Source organism: Aotus nancymaae, unplaced genomic scaffold (assembly GCF_030222135.1).
Source record: "Aotus nancymaae isolate 86718 unplaced genomic scaffold, 86718_ANA_hifiasm-v0.15.2.pri h1tg000011l, whole genome shotgun sequence".
NCBI lineage: Eukaryota > Metazoa > Chordata > Mammalia > Primates > Aotidae > Aotus > Aotus nancymaae.
This window is the reverse complement of record NW_026988422.1, coordinates 43,679,635-43,699,212: the sequence shown is the minus strand read 5'-3', so window position 1 is coordinate 43,699,212 and position 19,578 is coordinate 43,679,635. Positions and strand designations below refer to the sequence as shown.

General features: G+C 35.2%; 1 protein-coding gene across 4 annotated transcripts in view; it reads left to right on the top strand.

The window, feature by feature from the left end:
* Nucleotides 1–19,578, top strand: part of RTN1 (reticulon 1) — a 390,244-nt gene that overhangs the window by 167,531 nt on the left and 203,135 nt on the right. Inside the window, exon 1 of one of the 4 annotated variants that reach the window (XM_012462414.2) lies at nt 13,394–13,427. The exons of the other annotated variants lie outside the window; for them this stretch is intronic. Coding sequence (XP_012317837.2) covers nt 13,412–13,427 — 16 coding nt within the window. The 5' untranslated portion in view covers nt 13,394–13,411. Of the gene's footprint in view, nt 1–13,393; nt 13,428–19,578 lie in introns of those variants that run through there. 4 annotated transcript variants of the gene reach the window in all.

Here is a 19,578-nt window from a genome sequence, read left to right as displayed (position 1 = left end):
CAATGAGGAAGAGAGTTAATTTATAATCTAAGAAGCAAAATTACAAACATCCTATATAATTCCCTTGGCATAATAAATTTAGAGGTTCCTAAATCTTTATCTTTTACATACTTTATGTATATTTTATACTTTAAAGTATATTGAAAGAACAGGACCCACAGGATTTAAATGAAAACAATTTTATTGTTATCTTCAGTGTTTTCTCATCTACTTTGTGGAACTAGTTTTTCATTCTTTTTAGGTGAATGCTGGAATAAGTTCCATAACTTGTCATGCTTGGAAATGTCCTCTGGCTACCGCAAGTGGCAAAAACAGTTATATTTTACAATTAAAATATCATATCCCTTGTAAACTCCATCCTAGTTTCATTTAAAGTTAAAGCTTTTCCCTACCACAACTCAGGGTTACTCCATGTGGGAGAACTCGGTGGAAAAGAGGAGCCAGTCATCTTTTATGTTAACTCTGCCATGTCCTAGAAGCAGCCTGTGTGACCTTCCAGAGTTGAGGTGGTGGAAAGGAAGGTCCAGAAAGGTTTCACTCAAATGGCACTGATATGAAAGGCTGTTGACTTCCTCTGAGTGAGGCAAATGGTTGAATCTTTTATGGGGCATTATGGATTCTTTGTGGATGACCCGCATCCCTAAAAGAGCTTTCCTCTGCAGTTCCTTTGCATCTCTAGTGGATTTTCATATCCTGCCTCATTTTGCTGAAGTCTTCTAGCAGTTCTATATTGATCTCTAGAATTGCATCTAATTTGACCCTGGGTCAACTTTCCTTTGGCTATAGTAGGTAGAATGCATTTACTTTCCAAATTCAGCTCTCCATTCTGCAACCACATGCCACCTCACTGTCACCACCCACAGTACTTTCTAGAAAGCCCTCTAATTTGAATTGAAAGTCACACTGACACCTTCCTTCGTTGAAAAATATCTTTCAATTTCTTTCATTCTCTTAGCCTCTCCAACTTTAATACTTTTATCACATTGAATAAGTTAGGGGTAAAGAGTTACAAAATTGGTTTTCCGATTTCCTTTAGAATATGGAAGTGCCAGTCTACTCTTTTGTTCTCAGCCTTTTGGGCCCTCAGGCAAATGTGAGATTTAAAATTCCATTTAAAAATGTTGCTTTACTATTTGCAATAGCAGACACTTGGAACCAACCTAAATGTCCATTAACGGTAGACTGAATAAAGAAAATGTGATACATATATACCATGGAATACTGTGCAGCCATAAAAAAGAATGAGATCCTGTCCTTTGTGGGAACATGGATGGAGCTGGAGGCTATTATCCTTAGCAAACTGATGGAGGAACAGAAAACCAAATACCACATGTTCTCACTTATAAGTAAGAGCTAAATAATGAGAATACGTGGACACATGGAGGGGAACAACAGACACTGGGGCTTACCTGAGGGTTGAGGGTGAGAGGAGAGAGAGATCAGGAAAAATAACTAATGGGTGTTTAGGTTTAATACCTGCACTATGAAATAATCTTTATGAGAAACTCCCATGATACAAGTTTACCTATCTAACAAATCTGCACATGTACCCCAGACCTTAAAAGTTTAAAAAAATGTAGCTTTGAAAGGTAAAATATGAAAATATATTCCAATTTATGTTTAATTCATTTTTTTTCTGCTAGATTGTAGTAAGACTTTTAAAAATGAAATAAAATAAACCAATGATACTTCTGCAAATCAAAATTGAGGAAGATGTATGACAATGAGAAGCAAAAGAAATATAATGGGATTTTATTCCCAATTGTATTAAGTCAAACATATATAATTATTTGTGTTTGCAATTCATATCATTCATAAGATATATCCTCTGGTCCCGATTTTGTCAAAGTCCTTCAAATACGATTGAATTCAGTAAACAAAATGAAAGGCAGTCTTTCACAAACCATTGGTTTGTGCTCTTTCCTTTTTGGAACTTCTTTGATTTAATTTGGGAAAGAACCTAATAATGTAAAATTTATAATATTTTCTTTAATTGTAAAAATCAGAAGTTATCTGGGAAATCTAGCTGATGGATAATAAAGACTTTCATGAAAGAAACTTTTTTGACAATACTTTTAGGTCAAACTTCTGTGGAACAATCAAGGTTTATGACACTATTCAAGCCTTTCAGGAAAAGATTTGTTTTATGTGTGTTGTTAATTTGAGCATCAGAGATTTTAGTTTTAAGCTGTTTCTTGCTCCTAATATTTCATTATTTGATATAAATAAGGGACTTGGAGGGAGGCAAGTGGGCTACCATGTCAGTGGTTCAATCCCAATTGAAATATTCAAGGGTAGAGACCTGGCCAGACATAGCTAGGTTCTTAGGTGCTCCAGACTGGTCACAACTCTCTCTTCCCCTGTTAAGCCTGTGAACCTGAATTCTGTGTCAGAAACCGTTTAGGAATTTTGCACTAGAGCAGTGAAGAAGGAAAGGTCCCTATTATGGAGTTTACATTCTAGTGGGATAGAAGAGTATAATAAACAATGTCAGATTGCGAAAAGTATCAAAACAACCAGAATAAGGAGGTAGAACTGGGATCTGGGAACGCTATTTTAGATGAAGTGATCAAGGAAGGCCTCCCTTTGGAAGGAACTTTTAAATGGAGACCCGAATGAAGGAAAGCACTGAGCCACAACAATACTTTGGTGAAGAGTATTCCAGGTAGCAAAGTTCTCGAGATAGGAATGTGTTTAGTGTGTTTGAATATTACCCCATGTGAATAATTCCTTTTCCTTCCCTTTGTGAAGACATTACTTAGAATCTGTGACCCGCATGGGGAAGAGGGTAGGTAACTGTGAAAGTCACCATCTGCAAAATTCTCACTTTCACCTAAATACCATAATGTTTTTCAGTTCAACATTAACCATTAAACTAAATAGGCTAATTCCTGCCAAAATACTAGTCATGTGACCAATTCACCTTTCCTCATGATCAGGGCCACTAAAGCATTTTGTACTCCCTTGGCACCCAAAAAACTACTACATTTCCAGGAGTAAATTCACCTCCCACCCAGTTTTGCCAGGAACTGGGTTTCTAGTTTTTAATTGCTTTTTATAAGAATTCCAATGACAGTCACCCATACCAACCATTTATCAACATACTTTGTGAACCCAGGATATGAGCAGTCTTTCATTGCGTCTTCAAACTCTAGGATTCACTAAATGGGTGGGTATTCTATAATTCTATTTAAAATAAATTATGAACCAAGTTTTAAAAATGTATTTTTAAAAATACTGATAGCTACAAATATGAATATAGATTTATAATCACTGTGGCATTCAGGGTTTCTCTCAGTAACTTTGCAGTGAAGGCATTAGGAAAACACTACCTCAGGTGACCAAGGTTAACACCACCAGTGATGTCACATCAGTGTCACCATATGGTGAGAATGGCACTGTCCTCTATGGTATTCATCTCCCAAATCTCTATCCCCAGTCTAATAATGAGGAAAAAATCCTAATTAAGGGACATTCTACAATATGCATGACCAGTACTTCTCAAAACTGCAGCTTATAAAAAACAAGGACAGTCAGAGAAACTGTCATAGCCAAGAGAAGCCAAAGGAGACATGACAATTAAATGTAAGGGGGAGTCCTGGGTGGGATCCTGGAAGACAAAAAGAACATTAGGTAAAAACTAAGGAAATTTGAATATAGACATTAGCTCATAGTAATATATTAATAGTGATCCATTAATTGTTACAAATAGACCATTTAAGATGTTAACAAGAAAGGAAACTGATGTACAGCATGTGGGAACGCTTTGTACAATTTCCACAACTTTTCTGTACACCAAACCTGTTCTAAAATTAAAAATTTAAACATAAATAAATAAATAAAACCCTAAATCACATTTAGACAATTAAGTATAGGATACTGGGATCTCAGGTTTCTGAATCTTCAAGTTGAAAGAGACCTAACTACTCATCTGCATACTGCCTCATTTGCTATTTACTGCTGTTTCTCCCTCAGGTCACAGGTAGTGCAGCTCAGGAAAGAAAAGTGCTGTTTAGAATGAAAAGCAAAGTGTAACGTATCCAGGCAGAAAGAGCCGGATGACAGATAGAAGTGGGTCACAGTAATACTTCTACCTCTTGGCTTCTCTGAGGCAGTAAATAATACTGATTTCCCAGGTAAGAAAATGCTGAGGGATCTCACAGCCCTCAGAATTATATGGGAGACCAGCCCCTGCAAAGAAGGTTGTTTTTAACTTGAATAATTCAGGCCAGTGTAGATTTGGGTGGCCTGAATTATCTGGATAGTTGCCCTAATTCTTTGCTTTGACTGTGGAGACTTAGCTTTTGAGGGAAGTAGGTCATTCATTCCCCGAGATACTAGTTCCCCTCCTGAAGGATGAAGACTTACTTAAAGGTGTGGAAACTTTTCACATCTGGATTAAATTATTAGCTTGTAAAGGCGTTTGCTCACTTGTGACCTCCGTGAGAGTCAGGGCAAGTCATATGCAGCTCAGTGTTGTGTACGGAACCAACTCTCCCTGTCTAATCACAGCTCCAGGGACTCTGATTACAGGTGTACTCTTTCTAGCTGTGTTTAGTCAAATAAGAATAGGAGGCATCCTGTCCTTATTATTTCATTTAGATAGACAACTGTCTTCTGCCTGGTCTGTGTGCTTGTCTCAGTGCAAATGACTTTTTTTTTTTTTTAAATCGGTTTCACCAAGAGGATGGTAAATTGTTGTGTAGGCTCTTTTTTTTTCTTTTTTTTTTTTAAGCAGTGAAAGCTGAGAAAATTCAGTGTCATCTGTAAATTCTCTATTTCTCCTCTTTGTAAAAATCATCTCTTCTGTAGAGCTATTTACATTTTATTGTTACTTTTAGACAGGCAAAAGGCTGGCACCTGTCCTGGCTCTGGCTTAGTAAGATTGTGACATTATTCTGATTAAAGAAGAAAATATTTGTTTACAATTAAAATTAGTTGCCATTTTAGCAAGTGAGATTTTGTTTTAGGTTATAGTCAGAGATCGGGAAGACAAAACCTGTGATGCTTCCCCAGTGGTAAAATTCTTGAGCAATCCCAGAAGCTTCCTTTGCTGTGGCTGCTTGAATATTGCAAATGGTAACTAAAGAAAATCTTAAATGCTAAATATATAAATTCTAAATGTGTTAATAAATTCCAAATGCTATTTCATATAAAATCACATCTAAACATTAATTGTGAATAATGTATATTAATGACCAAAATTTGGATTAAAGGTTATTTTCTAATAATCATTCAAGTAAGTGGAAATTTAGATACTCTTACAGCTTGGATCAAATACACTATAAATTAAAATCACAACCCCCCCCCCCCCCAGTGTTTAATGACACACAGAAAGTCATATCACTCTGTTGTAGCCTAGTGTCATGTATTTTTCTAACACAATACACATTACGATTCAGGAGATCTTTGGCTTAACCTGAAATTCTGCCTATCAGGCAAGCTCCCAGGTGATGTCGATACTGCTGGACCACAGACCTTGAATATCAATGTTCCAGCCCCTTCCTCTGAAAAAGTCACAGTTCTTTTTATCTGGATTTCAATTACATTTTTATGATTTTATTTTTACTAATAAATAAATTGAACCAAAGAGAAAAATTAGCTCATTTTATACAGATTTCATTTAACATTAGTAACTTTACCGGTTGCTTCAAAGCCTTCAGTTGTACACAATGTTCACAGTTTCCTCTATCACATAAATTGGAACACAACTGAGACGAGATATTTCCATACTGAAATATACTTAGGGTGTACTTTATAAGGTGAAAAGACATATTAACGAGTCTGAGAAGTGTGATGAATTCTGTTTGACCCCAAACATACTTGTCTGTGGGATACTTTTTTCCTGTGTTACCTGTGAATAGCTAAGTTTTTACATGGAACAGTAGAGGAAGAACTGAAAATTGTGGAATTTTCTCTAATATCTAAGTATAGAAGGCTTTAATTTATCATAGTTCCATCTTCTAATAATACATCTCTCATGTATAGTGTAATAATCTTATGAGTATACTTCCATTCCTCCCTCATATCTTTTGTGCTTTCGTTAACAATACAGTCTTGCTATTTTTCCTCCAGCCAGTTATCCTTTAAAATTATTTTAAAAATCCTTTATACTTAGCCTCATTTTGACTATTTCTTGTAGTTTTTATTGTTTATATCTGTAGTTGCATATATCTGAAATTTCATAATTTATCTTCTTCTTGAAGAACTTCCTATAACTTTTCTTTCATTGCCTAGCTGCTAATGATTCTCCTTGCTATAGTTTGTCTGAAATGATGGCTTTCTTATGCCATTATTTTTGAAATATGTTTTTGCTGAGTATAGAATTTTGGATCGACAGTTAACTGTTTTTTTTCTTCCAGTATGTTAAATATACTATTCTGTTTTCTTCTGGCTTGCATAGTTTCTGATAAGAAGGCTGCTATAGTTTTTATCTTTCCTCCTCTGTCTATAATGACTCTTTTTTCCTTGTCTTGAAGATTTGTCTGTATCTTTAGTTCTCAGCAGACTGACTATGGTGTATCTAGATATGTTGGTTTAAAAAAATTCTTTTACCTGCTTGGAGCCTCGTAGGGTTCTTAAATTAATTTTGGAAAGTTCTCAGCCCTTATCATTTCAAATATTTTTTTGTCTTATTTTTGCTCTACCTTGTATTTCTGAGATTCTAATTATGTGTGTGTTACCTGTTTGATGTTGTCCTGGAGATCTTGGATGCTCTGTTTTGTTTTTTCCTCCCTGATTCTTTTTCTATATGTGTTCAGCTTGGACAGTTTCTAGTTATTTATCTTTTAGTTCACTGATTCTTTCCTCAGTTGTGTCCAGAAAGCTGATAAGCCTGTTGAAGGACTTTTTTTTAACGTCTTTTATTTCTAGCATTTACATTAGAATGTTAAAAAATTTTTCACTTCTCTGGTGAAATTTTCACTTTTCTGTGAATTTTCACTTTTAACTTTTCTTTGAATTTTCACTTTTCTGTTCACTAATTTTTTACATTTTTTACTAGATCTTTTATTATATTAATTATAGTTATTTTAAACTCTCTATATATTTCTGACATCTGTGTCATCTCTGAGTCTGAGTCTACTGATTTCTTTATCTCTTGACAATGTTCTCTTTAAAGAATTATTTTAAGAAGTATTTTTGTGTTTCCTTTTAGTTTTGAATGAGTACCAAACATCCTGTATTGAAGAATAATAGGGAAAGAGGTAAATAGCACTTGTGCCCAGAAATGAGCATGCCCCTAATCTTATGTAAGGCTGTTAGTGTGGGGGTTTCAGTCAGTGTCTGGTTGTATGTACTAGGCTGGGGTTTTCTTTCTAGAGTTACCTTCATTGCCATATATGCTTCAAATTCTTCTTTCAATGGGTTACTGTTACCTTCTGCTTCTGTAGTCATATAGTGTCAACAGATTTTTCTCAATTTTCCTGCCTCACTCTCAGCTTACAGCATGCTCTGTATATCTGTGCCACAGAGGGGTTCTCTTTCCTCATCCATCTTTCACCAGTAAATTCTTTCGTTTATTACTTCATGCAAGGCTTGTGGGGTTGGAGATAGAAATTCTCCCCAACCAGCTTTGGTTTTAGGCAAGTTCTCTATGCCTAGATATTTTGTTTTGTTTTGTTTTGCTACTTCCTGTTGATTTTCAGTGTGCCTAGATCTTAAAGGGAGGTCTTTCTCAGTGTTCCAGTACCTCTACTCCTTTGTATATCAAACTGGGCCTTGTATCTCTGGACCCTCTTGAAAAGTATGCTCCTCCAGCCAACCCCAGCCCGGTGGGAGACAAGAGTCTGTCAAAGTGGGCAGTATTTTATGTTTGCCTCCACTGGCAGCAGGTCACTACCTGAATGCCTGTGCCACCAAGGGACACTCTGCTCTCCTGCCCTTTTCCAGATACTTCTTGTGACCACCCAATGGGAGTCCATGGAGAAGAATGTGAACTTCCCATGTGTCTGGGGCTCCCAATTAATCTAAAATTATGCATTATAGCCCACATTTAAATTTGATTTAAAAGGAGAGTGATGTTCCCTTGAAGCTTTCTACTTCTTAAAAAGAAGCAGAATTACCTCCTACATGGTTATGATGATGAGTGGAATTTGATGAGTATGGTTTGTTCATTCTCATTCTATAAGGTATTATGTTTTTATTTAGACTAAGTGTACTATCCTTGGCCTCTTTTCTGAACATCATTTTAAAGAATTTTAAATCCTTTTCTTTCATCTCAAATCGTGAGGTAATACCCTAATCTGCATGAAGCAAATCACATGTTTAAAATAATACTACACTTGTTTGTGCAACCAAGTCATAATTCACTTGACCTCATTGGAGAGAAATGAATTAATACATTTTTAGAAAAATTCAGACACAATTGCTTGAAAAATCTGGCAATTGTTTTTCAAGAGACTTTAGCAAATCACTAACTGTTATTGGGGTGCTAAGAATCCTATATCGTTTTTATAGTTTGAGTCACTTTTTAAGTCATCAGTGTTTGATATAAGTGCTTTATCTGTAAATTCATTAACTTCAACACTGTGGTAAACAGAATAATGTCTCCCCAACCCTGCTCCTGCTGCCACCAAAAGACATCCATCTCCTAATCCCTGAAACCTGTAAATATGTTACATTATATGGCAAAAGAGATTTTGCAGAAGTGATTAAGCTAAGAACATTGAAATGCGGAGATTATCCAGATGGGCCCAATGTAATCACAAGAGTCCTTAGAAGAGGAAGATAGGAGGATCAGAGTCAGGGAAGAGGATGTGACCATGGAAGCAGAGATCCTAATCAGAGAGAGTGAGAGAGATGGAGAATGGGACACAAGCCAAGGAATGTAGGCAGCTACGTCTTCTTCTAGAGCCTCCTAAAGAACCCATGCTGCTAACCCCTTAATTTTAGGACTTTAGAATTCTGTAACTGTAAGGTAATTCGTGTTGTTTAAGCCACTAAATTTGTGATAATTTGTTACAGTTACAGTAGCAATAGGAAATTAATGTAAAGTTTGAAAGGCGAGAATCTAACTTGCCTTCATAGCATAAGAAAAAAGAATTATCCAGTGATGTCAACATTCTAAAAGGCTTTTAGTCAAATACAAATTTAGTTAGTAATACTGACATTGGTCCTTTGTAATATCGCTTGAGCTGATTAATGGATTTTGGTTTGTGATTTTAGCAAATATAAATTCATAGTAAATTATTTATTTTAGCAGGAGGAACAGAGTCATGATTCTTAGTGTCCTTTTATCCTGGGCAAATGGATATAACACCCTTTATTCCAGGGATATACTATACTGTGTTGCCCTTTTTTTTTTTTTAATCATGGGTAATAATAGATGACATGTTGTCTTCATATGATTAACATATTTTCTATTTTTTCTGGCTTAACATTTAGTACATTGTCTCTTTATTATAGCCATTTTGGCCAGGATGAATTAGTTTCCCTCTCAAAGTTGAGTCATTGTCTGTAATAGTAAGAATAAAATAATAATTTTCAATTTACTATGAGCCATATAGTATGTTAGGTACTTACCTTTACTTCACATAATCCTCATAATTTTAGAAGTAAATGTTCTTGTTCCTCTTGTATGCATAATTGAAGCTCAGAAAGCTGATGTAACTTGCCCAAATTCATGCAATTAGTCAGTGGAGAGCTACATTTGAACTCCAAGACATATACCTCCAAATATTAGAATAATACTGTACTTGTTTGCGTAGCCAAGTCATAATTCACTTGACCTCATTGGAGAGAAATACATTAACACATTTTTAGAAAATTCAGACACATGAATTTCTTGAAAAACATAGTACAGTATATCTCTGGAATAAAGGGTGTTACATCCATTTGCCCAGGATAAGAGAACACTGAGAATCATGACTCTGCTCCTTCTGTTAAAACAGATAATTTTTTATGAATCTATATCTGCTAAAATCACAAAACAAAAATCCATTAAGCCCCTCAAGTCATATTATAAGGGACCAATGTCAATGTTACTAATTAAACTCTCACTTGATTGAAGTCTTTTAAAATGTTGACATCACTGGGTAATTTCCTTTCTTTTTAAAAAAATTTATTTATTATACTTTAAATTCTGGGGTACGTGTGCAAAACTTGCAGGTTTGTTACATAGATATACACTTATGCTATGAAGAAAAGTTGGATTTTAGCCTTTCAAACACTGTAAACACTGTTCCTCAATAGTCAGGGATGACACTATGCAAAAATAATGAAACCAGCAGAATTTTATCTTTACTATGACTCTGGTACCTCTACTTCTTTATAAGGAATGAGTAAACATAATGCTTTAATCCAAAGAAATAATTCTAATAATGGGACTTTCAGACCCTGAGTCTGGTCACAGGGGCAGATACTTTGTGGCATTCAGATGTTTTGGTTTATCTTCAGTGTCCTGACATGTAGGTAGCCACCTCTTTGACTACGCTGAGAAGCATCCCTAGAGTATTCTTTTTACTAAATAGTAGGTTCTGGTAACTGATTGCACAATGAACTTTTGAATAACTAAAGAGAAATCTCTCTCTATAGCTTTGCAGGACAGAATACTGCTAGATATTGCAGTACCTTTTCTGAATCAGAATCCACTGGTTCCCCACTTTCACTCTTTTCAATGCTGATTTTTAAATGTCATAGGTTGCATTTGCAATACGTGTAACCCACTGGAATTAGGGAAACCAAGATGGTTGTTAGACAAGGGAATTTTTCCCATAATATATTATTATCCCATTCTCTCTGTGCTTATAGAAGTTGCTGAAAAATGATACACAGTGGTGATGATGAAGACTTATTTTGCATTTAGCAATAGTTTGTTACATAGAATAAGAAATTCAAACTGCTTCATAGAAAATAAATAATAAATCTTCCAAAGGAATCATCCATGGAGCAAAGAGCTTGTATTAATTCCAACAATGATGGAATGAAAGATTCTGAAAATTCTAGTGATCCCTTTGGAATTTGAAGAAGTTATTCATAGATTGCAATAATTTGCATTGAGTTCATATATAATCTTAACATACCTGATCTTTTATTCATTAACTCAGCAAACTTTTATTGAACCCCGACTTTGTGTGAGGCACTATTTTAGGCACTGTGGATATGAAGATAGACAGGATAAAATCACTCCCTTCAGAGGCCCACAGTCTGGTTGATGAAACAGATCAGTAAATCAACAGGTAGAAATAACAGGTAGAAATGATGAATACAACCAGAGAATGATTTATTTGGAGAAAACTGGAAGAGTACCTATATTATTTACAGAGGTTGAGGTAAACTTTCTTCACAATAGAGGTGAAATCTGAGTTGAATTTTGAAGAATGAGTTCATTAGACAAGGAGGAGATGAACAACTCCAAGGTGAGGTAGGAGTTTATGTAAAGCTATGAAGGTATGAGACAGCATAGAATGTTCAGGCAACTACAAATATTGATGTAAAGGGTTATAGGGTATTACAGGAAAGTGCTAAGTAAAAAAAGAACCAGTATATTATTAAAGTCCTATGTATCTTGCAAAGAAGTAGGGGTATTTTCCTGCTGGCAGTGGAGTCACTGAAGGTTTTAAATAACAACAAAATAAAATGATATGAGCAGTGCTATATTGATACATAGCATTGCTTGTAACACCAGACTAAATGCAGTCATGCATTGTTTAGGTACAGGGCTACGTTCTGAGAAATTGGTTATTAGGCAATTTTGTCATCATGTGACCATCATAGAGTATACTTACCCAAACCTAGATGGCATAGTCCGCTACATACCTAGGCTATATAATATAGCCTTTTGCTCCTAGGCCACAAACCTGCATAGCATGTTACTGTATTGAAAACTGTAGGAAGTTGTAAAATATTCATAAGTATTTGTGTATCTAAATATAGAAATGGTACAGTTAAAAACATGGTATTATAGTCTTATGGGACCACTGCTGAATATTTGGTTCATAGTTAACCAAAACATCTTTATGGGACATGTGACTGTGTATCATAGGGGCAGAGACCTTATCTCATTCTTTTTTATCTGCCCTGGTACCTCCCATGGTGCTTGGGACATAGTTGATTATTAATACATAATTTTTGGATAATATAGATTATTTCAATGATCATCTTTAATATAAAGCCCAATTCTGGCCGTTTCCTCATCCCCAAAACATATTACATTCCTGAGTAGAGGTGCCACTGGGGCATTGAAATGAGAACAAATTTGTCTTCTGTGACATTAATCAGCAACAATTACATGCATATACATCTAAATCTGTCAGTCCAGATATCGATGTGCTACATACATACCAAATATCAATGTCAAGGTTTGCCCCTTTTAATGAATTTCTTAATGAGATGTTTGTTTTAAAACTCTAGAGGTGAATGCAGCTTCCTTGGCACTGGGAACTTGCCCACAATAAATATGTAGATGAACACTAGCAGATAATATAGATAGATATTTCCATTTTTAATTTTTTTGTTTTTATAAATAGAGATGGAGTCTCATTATGTTGCCCAGGCTGGTCTTGAACTCCTAGGCTCAAGTGATCCTCCTGCCTTGGCCTCCCAAAGTGTTAGGATTACAGGTGTGAGCCACTGCATCCGGCCCAGATTTTAAATTTTATGTATTAGAAAAAGTTCAGAATTCTGGCTAGTGTTGCCATTGCCCATGTTAACATTTAACATTAATCTAGTTATTCTGAAATCGTTAAAAAACCAAAGTATCTTGTTATTAACTGGCCTTAGAGAATGATTGGTCGTCCTTGTTATGCTACTATTTTTAATCTTTAATGTCATCAAGTGAAAACAGCTGGGACTAATTCCAGTTTTGTCCTATCAAAGATTAAAAATAGTCACAGAATATTGAAATTAGCCAGAGTCTGAACTTTAGCTGGTATGCACACAAACATACACACAATATGGAATTATTTTCATGTAGAACTCAGCAGATGTGATTCTGTTAAATTGAGGTGATATTAAATAGGTCTAGAAGAACACATGGAAACAATTTGGTAGATCACAGAAGATAGATTATTACACCAAAATCAAACAATCTGTGTAAAGTTCAAGGTACATAAGCTGTTAGGTTTTCTCCAGTATCTATTCTTTTCTTCTCTGTAGTGAAAGAATGTTTTTGCTCAACATTTGGATACCTAGATAAAGACAGCATATCTCAGCCTCCCATATACCTAAATATGGCCATATAAGCGTCCGCTGGTCAATAGAATGTGACTACAAGTGATGTGTGTTACTTCTGAATTGTTCCCTTACAAGAAAAGGGTGTGTCCTTTCCTTTCTCTTTTTCCTTTTTCTCATCCTTTAGCCAAGAACAAGAGTTTGGTGATGAACCACTTCAACCATACAGATGACAACACATCCTGGGTGTGACAGGGCAACAAGATGGAAACAACCTTGCTCCCAACACCATGGAGCAGACATGGATCTTTGTTACAGTAACTAAAACTTTATTCTAATACAGTTGGGAAGCAGGAGGAAGATGTTTTTGGTCAAGTGTCTTTGTGTTGCAACTAGCAGAAACTCAATTCACAATGGTCAAAATAAAAGTAGAAATCTATTGGCTGATCAAACTGAAAATTCTAGATATAGACAGGCTTTGGAGATGATTTGATCCAATGGCTTAAATTGCTTTCAAGTCTGTGATGCTTTCTGTCTCTAATTCTTTTCATCTTCCTCTATAAGTTAACAATATACCTGGGTTATACATGTTTCTGTTGACACCCAAGGGGACAGAAAACTTCTTGTTCTTCAACCAGTGTGTAAAGAGGGTTTAATTTCAATTGGAACAATTTTAAGTCACATGTATATATCTGAATTAATCACTATGGCCGAGATAATACCATAAACTTAGTGACATATCTTTGGGATATTTGTAATTTTGGTAAAGGGGATGGTCCCATCCTGATCAACTTAAGCCAGTCAGCATCCCTGGGACTAGAGGATGGGTCAGTCTAACTCAAGATTCACAGCTGGTACTCAGTGGGAGAGGAGTGTAATGGCATCTAGACAATGTTCACTACTGAAGATGAGCAGATCTAAGGAAAGAGCATGGGGCCTTATGTGTTGCAGGAGTGTAGTATATGCACTGTGGCATAGGGGCAATGTGCATAGGGCTGGATGGAGCTACTACTGACAGTGTTTGAAAGTCAGGGTCAGGATTTTGTATATATGAGTTGGGAATTTGGGCTGAGGCTTTGCTGAACATGATTTTTGATAGTAGCACAATACTGAGTGTAAATTAGTATAATAACTCTTAAAAGAGTCTAAAGGAATAAAGGCTTAGGTATGTGTATCTGGGTAGCTTTTTGTTTTCATCACTGTGTGTGTATGCGGTGTGTGTGTGTGTGTGTGTGTGTGCCTGTAATTGATAAGGTAATAGAATTTTTATGAATTTTATGATAAAAGGCCCTGGCATAGGGAATGAAACATATATGATTAAAAGCACTCCCCCCAACCACACACACATACACATACTTACATACAGTAATTAGTCTTTTACTAGATATCTAAGATTACAAATTGGATATATTTGTTGCCCTTGCTCTTGTTTTGATTTTACTTTTGGAATGGAGTCTGGTGCTTCTGGACTTAAGAAAAAAAGATTGCATTTAGAATTTATTCCCACCTTTTATTCTAAGTACAGCTTAAAGTAAAGGTGGAGACCATAGTTCACATGTCCTGAGTCACCTGCCTGTGCCTAGGATAGGACTCGTCTTCTGTCCCTCAGCAGGATGAATACCACTGGGTAATCAGTTTCTAGAAAAAAATGTTAGTTTTGTCTAGAATAAAGTAAAATGCTACATACTGAGTTCAAAATGTGCACTCTATGTTAATTAATTAGTAAAAGCAGGTTTAGTAAAATTACTAAGTGCCAGGTCTCTGTTTCTCTGTCTGTAGAATATGATGTGTGTTCTTCAGATTTTGCTAGTTTCAATAACTTGGTCATACGGTTATAATGGTTTGACCTTGGGGCCAACCATTATTTTTTAGAGCCTTTAAAATATATCGGGCTAAGTTTGTCACATGATCTCAGGGAAGTTTTCACTGTTGTATCACCTTGATATTGGCATATGAAGTTATACAAATCATTTCAACTCAGCGTGACACAATGAAAAAGAAGCTTTTGTGTTCATCCTGAGGGCCACACACACAAAATTGCTTTTTAATAATTCTCTTTACTAAGAAAAATATTTGCTAGAACTCCTAGGAAATCTGGAAATAATTATTGACCATTTGTTGCTTCCCACTAGCATTTTCTGAAATATTCCAATTTTAAAATGTGCTTTTGAGGTTGTTGAGGTGATAATATTTGCCATTAAGTGTGACTGTATTAAAGTATGTTGACTAGACTTTGCCATTTCTAATGAAATTGGAATGACAGTAAATACCAAAAAAGCATGAAATGGACAATTTTGACTCCATTTTCAGAATTGAGTCATTGAAAGTATTGTTGGTGTTGGCCCTCCTTTAAATCCCTGATGATACTAAGGCAGATGTTATTTTTTTAAAATAAACAAAGCTTACCCAGTTGAATGTGGCCAGTTTTTTATTTATCTTTTCCATTTTCTTACACAAGCATACACACACATCCATGCATGTAAATCGACCTGTTATCTCAGAACGTACGTGTGTGTGTGTGTGTGTGTGTGTGTGTGTATCTGTGTGAAGTCTTTTCTCTTTTCTCTCAGGTTGAACTGATAATCTGATGTTTTCACTATCGAAGAGCAGAACTTACTTAGAGCTGCCTCTAGGAGGACAGTTTCTGACATATATTACCTTAAGTCCACTTTCAGGATAAGATGATGAAGTGAAGCCAAATCACAAAATCTCCCTCTTCCAAAACCCAAGGACATGCTCAAAGACAGAATAAATTTAAAAACCAGCAAAAAGTATGCTGGCGTCCATCAAATAAAGGCAGCGGTACAGCTCCATGCTATGCAACAGCCAGAGAAAGAAGGAAGCGTAAGACTCCTGGAACCCATGACTCCTAATTCCATTCCCTTACATTCTGCTCCCCTGCGGCAGGGGAGGGGGCAGACAAAATCCTAAGAAGTCTCCCATTCCTCCTTAATTTAGAGAGAAGCAATCTGCTAGGTATCTGGCAGCCCTGGGGAGGGAGTTGGAAAGCTCCCCCTATGCCCTCAGTGTCTCATCAGAGGACAAAGAAACATCCAGGCTAACCTTTATAAAACTGACCAGGTGGAAAGAAAGCTGAGAGGTAATAAGGAGTGACTATAATTACCCAGAGCAAATTATGCCCAGCCCTAATTGGAGACTTAGCTCAATGGAGGACAAAGGATACAGTAAAGTGAATGATGGGGATAAGGGTCTACAGGAAGAGGTACATGGAGGGTTCAGTTGTTAGTCCATAGTAGAATGTTAATGTGGCAGAATGCACATCTTTGGTCTCTGTCTGCTGGGAGGAGAGGGATCCACTGCTGGATAGAGGAAGGTGAAACACAGAGAGTAGGCACCTTAGTCTTTCTGAATGAAGTTTTCTTGGCTTTACCCTAAATTGGGATCATGAAACTAATGCCCTTTGTCATAAGGGGAATGAGACGACGTGCACCCAGGTGCAGCACAGAATGGAGAGCAGTGTGCAGGTCTCTGCTACCCGTAGCTACCTATAGTCCCAGCTGAACTTGCCCCTGGAGGGAACCTGAAATTCTCAACTCTCAGACTGAACATTTAAGAAGATGAAAAGGTGTCAGATAATATGGAGGGCATCTGGGGAGCAATTATATTGTCTTGACAGAACTGTTCAGGTTGACAATGAGCCAAGAAAACAAACACATGGGAACTAGGAAAGAGTGGAAAGAGGAAAGGAACAAGAAGGAAAACAAAAGAGAGGAGGACAGAATGCTAAGGAAAGATTAATTTATTTTGGAAGAAACGAGCTATGGAAATGGAAGGTATGTTACCTTAATGATTGCTTTTCACTATAAAGAAATTTAAAAGAACATGAAAGAAGGAAAACAAAGACAAAACGGTAAGAATATGGAATTAGATTAAAAAAGGAAATGCCGGAGCTAAAGAAATGAATTGAGGGCCAAAATGATATTGTTACCAAAGTGATAAATAATTAGAAATGGTAGGAGAAGATAGGCATGAAGAAAACCTGATATAATGACTTAGAAGAAAGGCTTGAAATAACCAGTGAACATAAAAGATACTGAGTTAAACATCAGAAGGTAGTAGATATGAAACTCAAAGATGATACAGCAAAAGAAAAATCAGTATATCTGGGGTAGGAAATAGAACAAATGAAAAAGAAAAAATATTAAAAAGAAATTGCAAAAAACACATCAAAAGAGTAGACTTTGTGCTAGGAAAATTTGATACAGAAACTTCAGTGCCAAGACATATATTCTCTGGATATGCTTTGAAGCCAGAGAATGAATTCTTCAGGCATCTTTCACACATAAAACCAAATCACCTAGAAAAGGAAAAATCAGACTTCTATCAGAATTTTCCAAGGCAGCAATCAAGGCCAAAAGACCATAAGGCAAAGTGGAGAAAAATTATGAATAAAAAGTGACACAAGAATTTCATATTATTGTTTTAAATTTAAACATAAAAAAAAAAAAAAAAGGAACACAAACCTCTGTTGCTACCATTCAGAAATGACTACTACTATCAATGTGTTGTCACATTTCCCACTACTTTTTTCCTAGGGGGGTGTTTGTGTGTGTTGTGTGTGTGCATGTGTGTGTGTGTGACATGCATAATGAATGAGTAGATTGTTACCATTTAAAAAGTTACAAAATTACAGATTAGTTAAAATCTCCCAAGACACACAACTAGACTCTAAGTTTAGTATATAATTCCATTTTCATTTTTATACTTTTATATGATATTACCTATAAAAACCATGTAAAATTTTGTGTATTTTAATGTATTGTGCTGTATACATAATTTTGCAACTTGCTTCATTTCTTGACAAAATTTTTAGATTTGTCTTTATTGATACCTATCAGTGTTCTTTATTCTTTTAAACGTGTATTTTATTATGTTATATATAGATATTTAGATTGTTTCTAGTTTTGTTAGTTTTACAACTAAAGCTGCAATGGACATCCTAGGTGTCTCCTCATGCCCAGATATAAATCTTCCTCTAAGGTAAACATTAGATGTAGAAGTTCTGAATTGCAGGATTTGTAAATTTTTTTTTGTCCCAAGCATGTTGTTATACCTAGCCAAATTGTTGATACCAAATTGTTGATGTCTAAGGAGGACAGAATATTTTCAAATATGCAAAATTTTGAAGCATATAGTTCCTAGAAAAGCATCCATTTCAACTAGGCTTTTAAGCTTATTTGTATAAAAGTTTACAAAGTATTCATTATTTTGTTTTCCTATGTCAATCCTTTTAAAGAATAAAAATACCTAATCATTGTACTAGATGCCAAAGAGGCACTTGATAAAATTCAATCTTTAAAAAAAAGAAGTAGTAACTTTTACCAGTATAGGAATGGATGATGGACCGATGTTAAAAAATAAACATATATCATACAACATTAAATATTTTCCCATTAAATCATGAAAAAATGCCATTTATTTTTATTACTTAGCATTTTCCTGTTTTGGCAAATGTACTTAGACCAAAGAAAGAAATAAAGAAAGGAGGAGGTAAAATACTCTATATCAAGAAAACTTGAGAGAATCAAACTAAAAAAAAAATCAAAATGTTAAAAGATTATGGTAAGATGGGTGGTTACATAATTAAGTTAAAGAATTAAACATATTTCTTTAAACATATTTCTTAAAGAAATAAACTTATTTCTTTAAACATATTTCCTATTAAGGAAATATGAAAGAAGAAGATACTTTAATGATAAATGATTAAAAATATAAAGGGAAAAATTAACAATATTATATAATATATAAAAGGCCTTTGAAAAATTAAAAATCTACCAAATGACATAAAAGTAGACTTACATAAATTTGTGCCTTATTCTTGAATAGGAAAATTATAAAATAAAGATGGTAATTTCTCCTAAATTTAGCTCTAAATACCAAATGAAATCAATGCATTTTTATTAGAACTTGACAAATTGACAAGTTCATCTGGAGAAATAAACCCCTATAAATAACCAGAGGATTATAGGGAGAGGAGAATGATAACCTATGAAGGTATGAAAATAAATTAGGAAGCTATAATAACCCAAACAGCTTAGAACTGAAAAAGAAATAGATAAATTGAAAGAATAAACATTCTTTTGAATGCAAATTTATATGAACATTGAGTATTTAAAAATGAAGCATTTCAAATGACTATTAAAAACAATCTGACAAATGCCCAATGTATTTAACTGACAGGAAGAACACATCCCTTAAACATTGAGAACTAAACAAAAAATACAAACAGGATCTTCATAGAAAAATAAAACAAATGGCAAACAAACATGAAAAACAAATATGATTATCTCATTGATAATCAAAGGAATGCCTATCTGATGGCAACATTTTCAGTGTTTGCTAATTCTGTGTTGGCCAAGGTAAACGGAAGCAGGAACTCTCATGCTGTTGGTAGGAGTGCAAATTAGTGCATTCTTTTTCTAAAAGAAAATTTGTCAGGAATTCTCA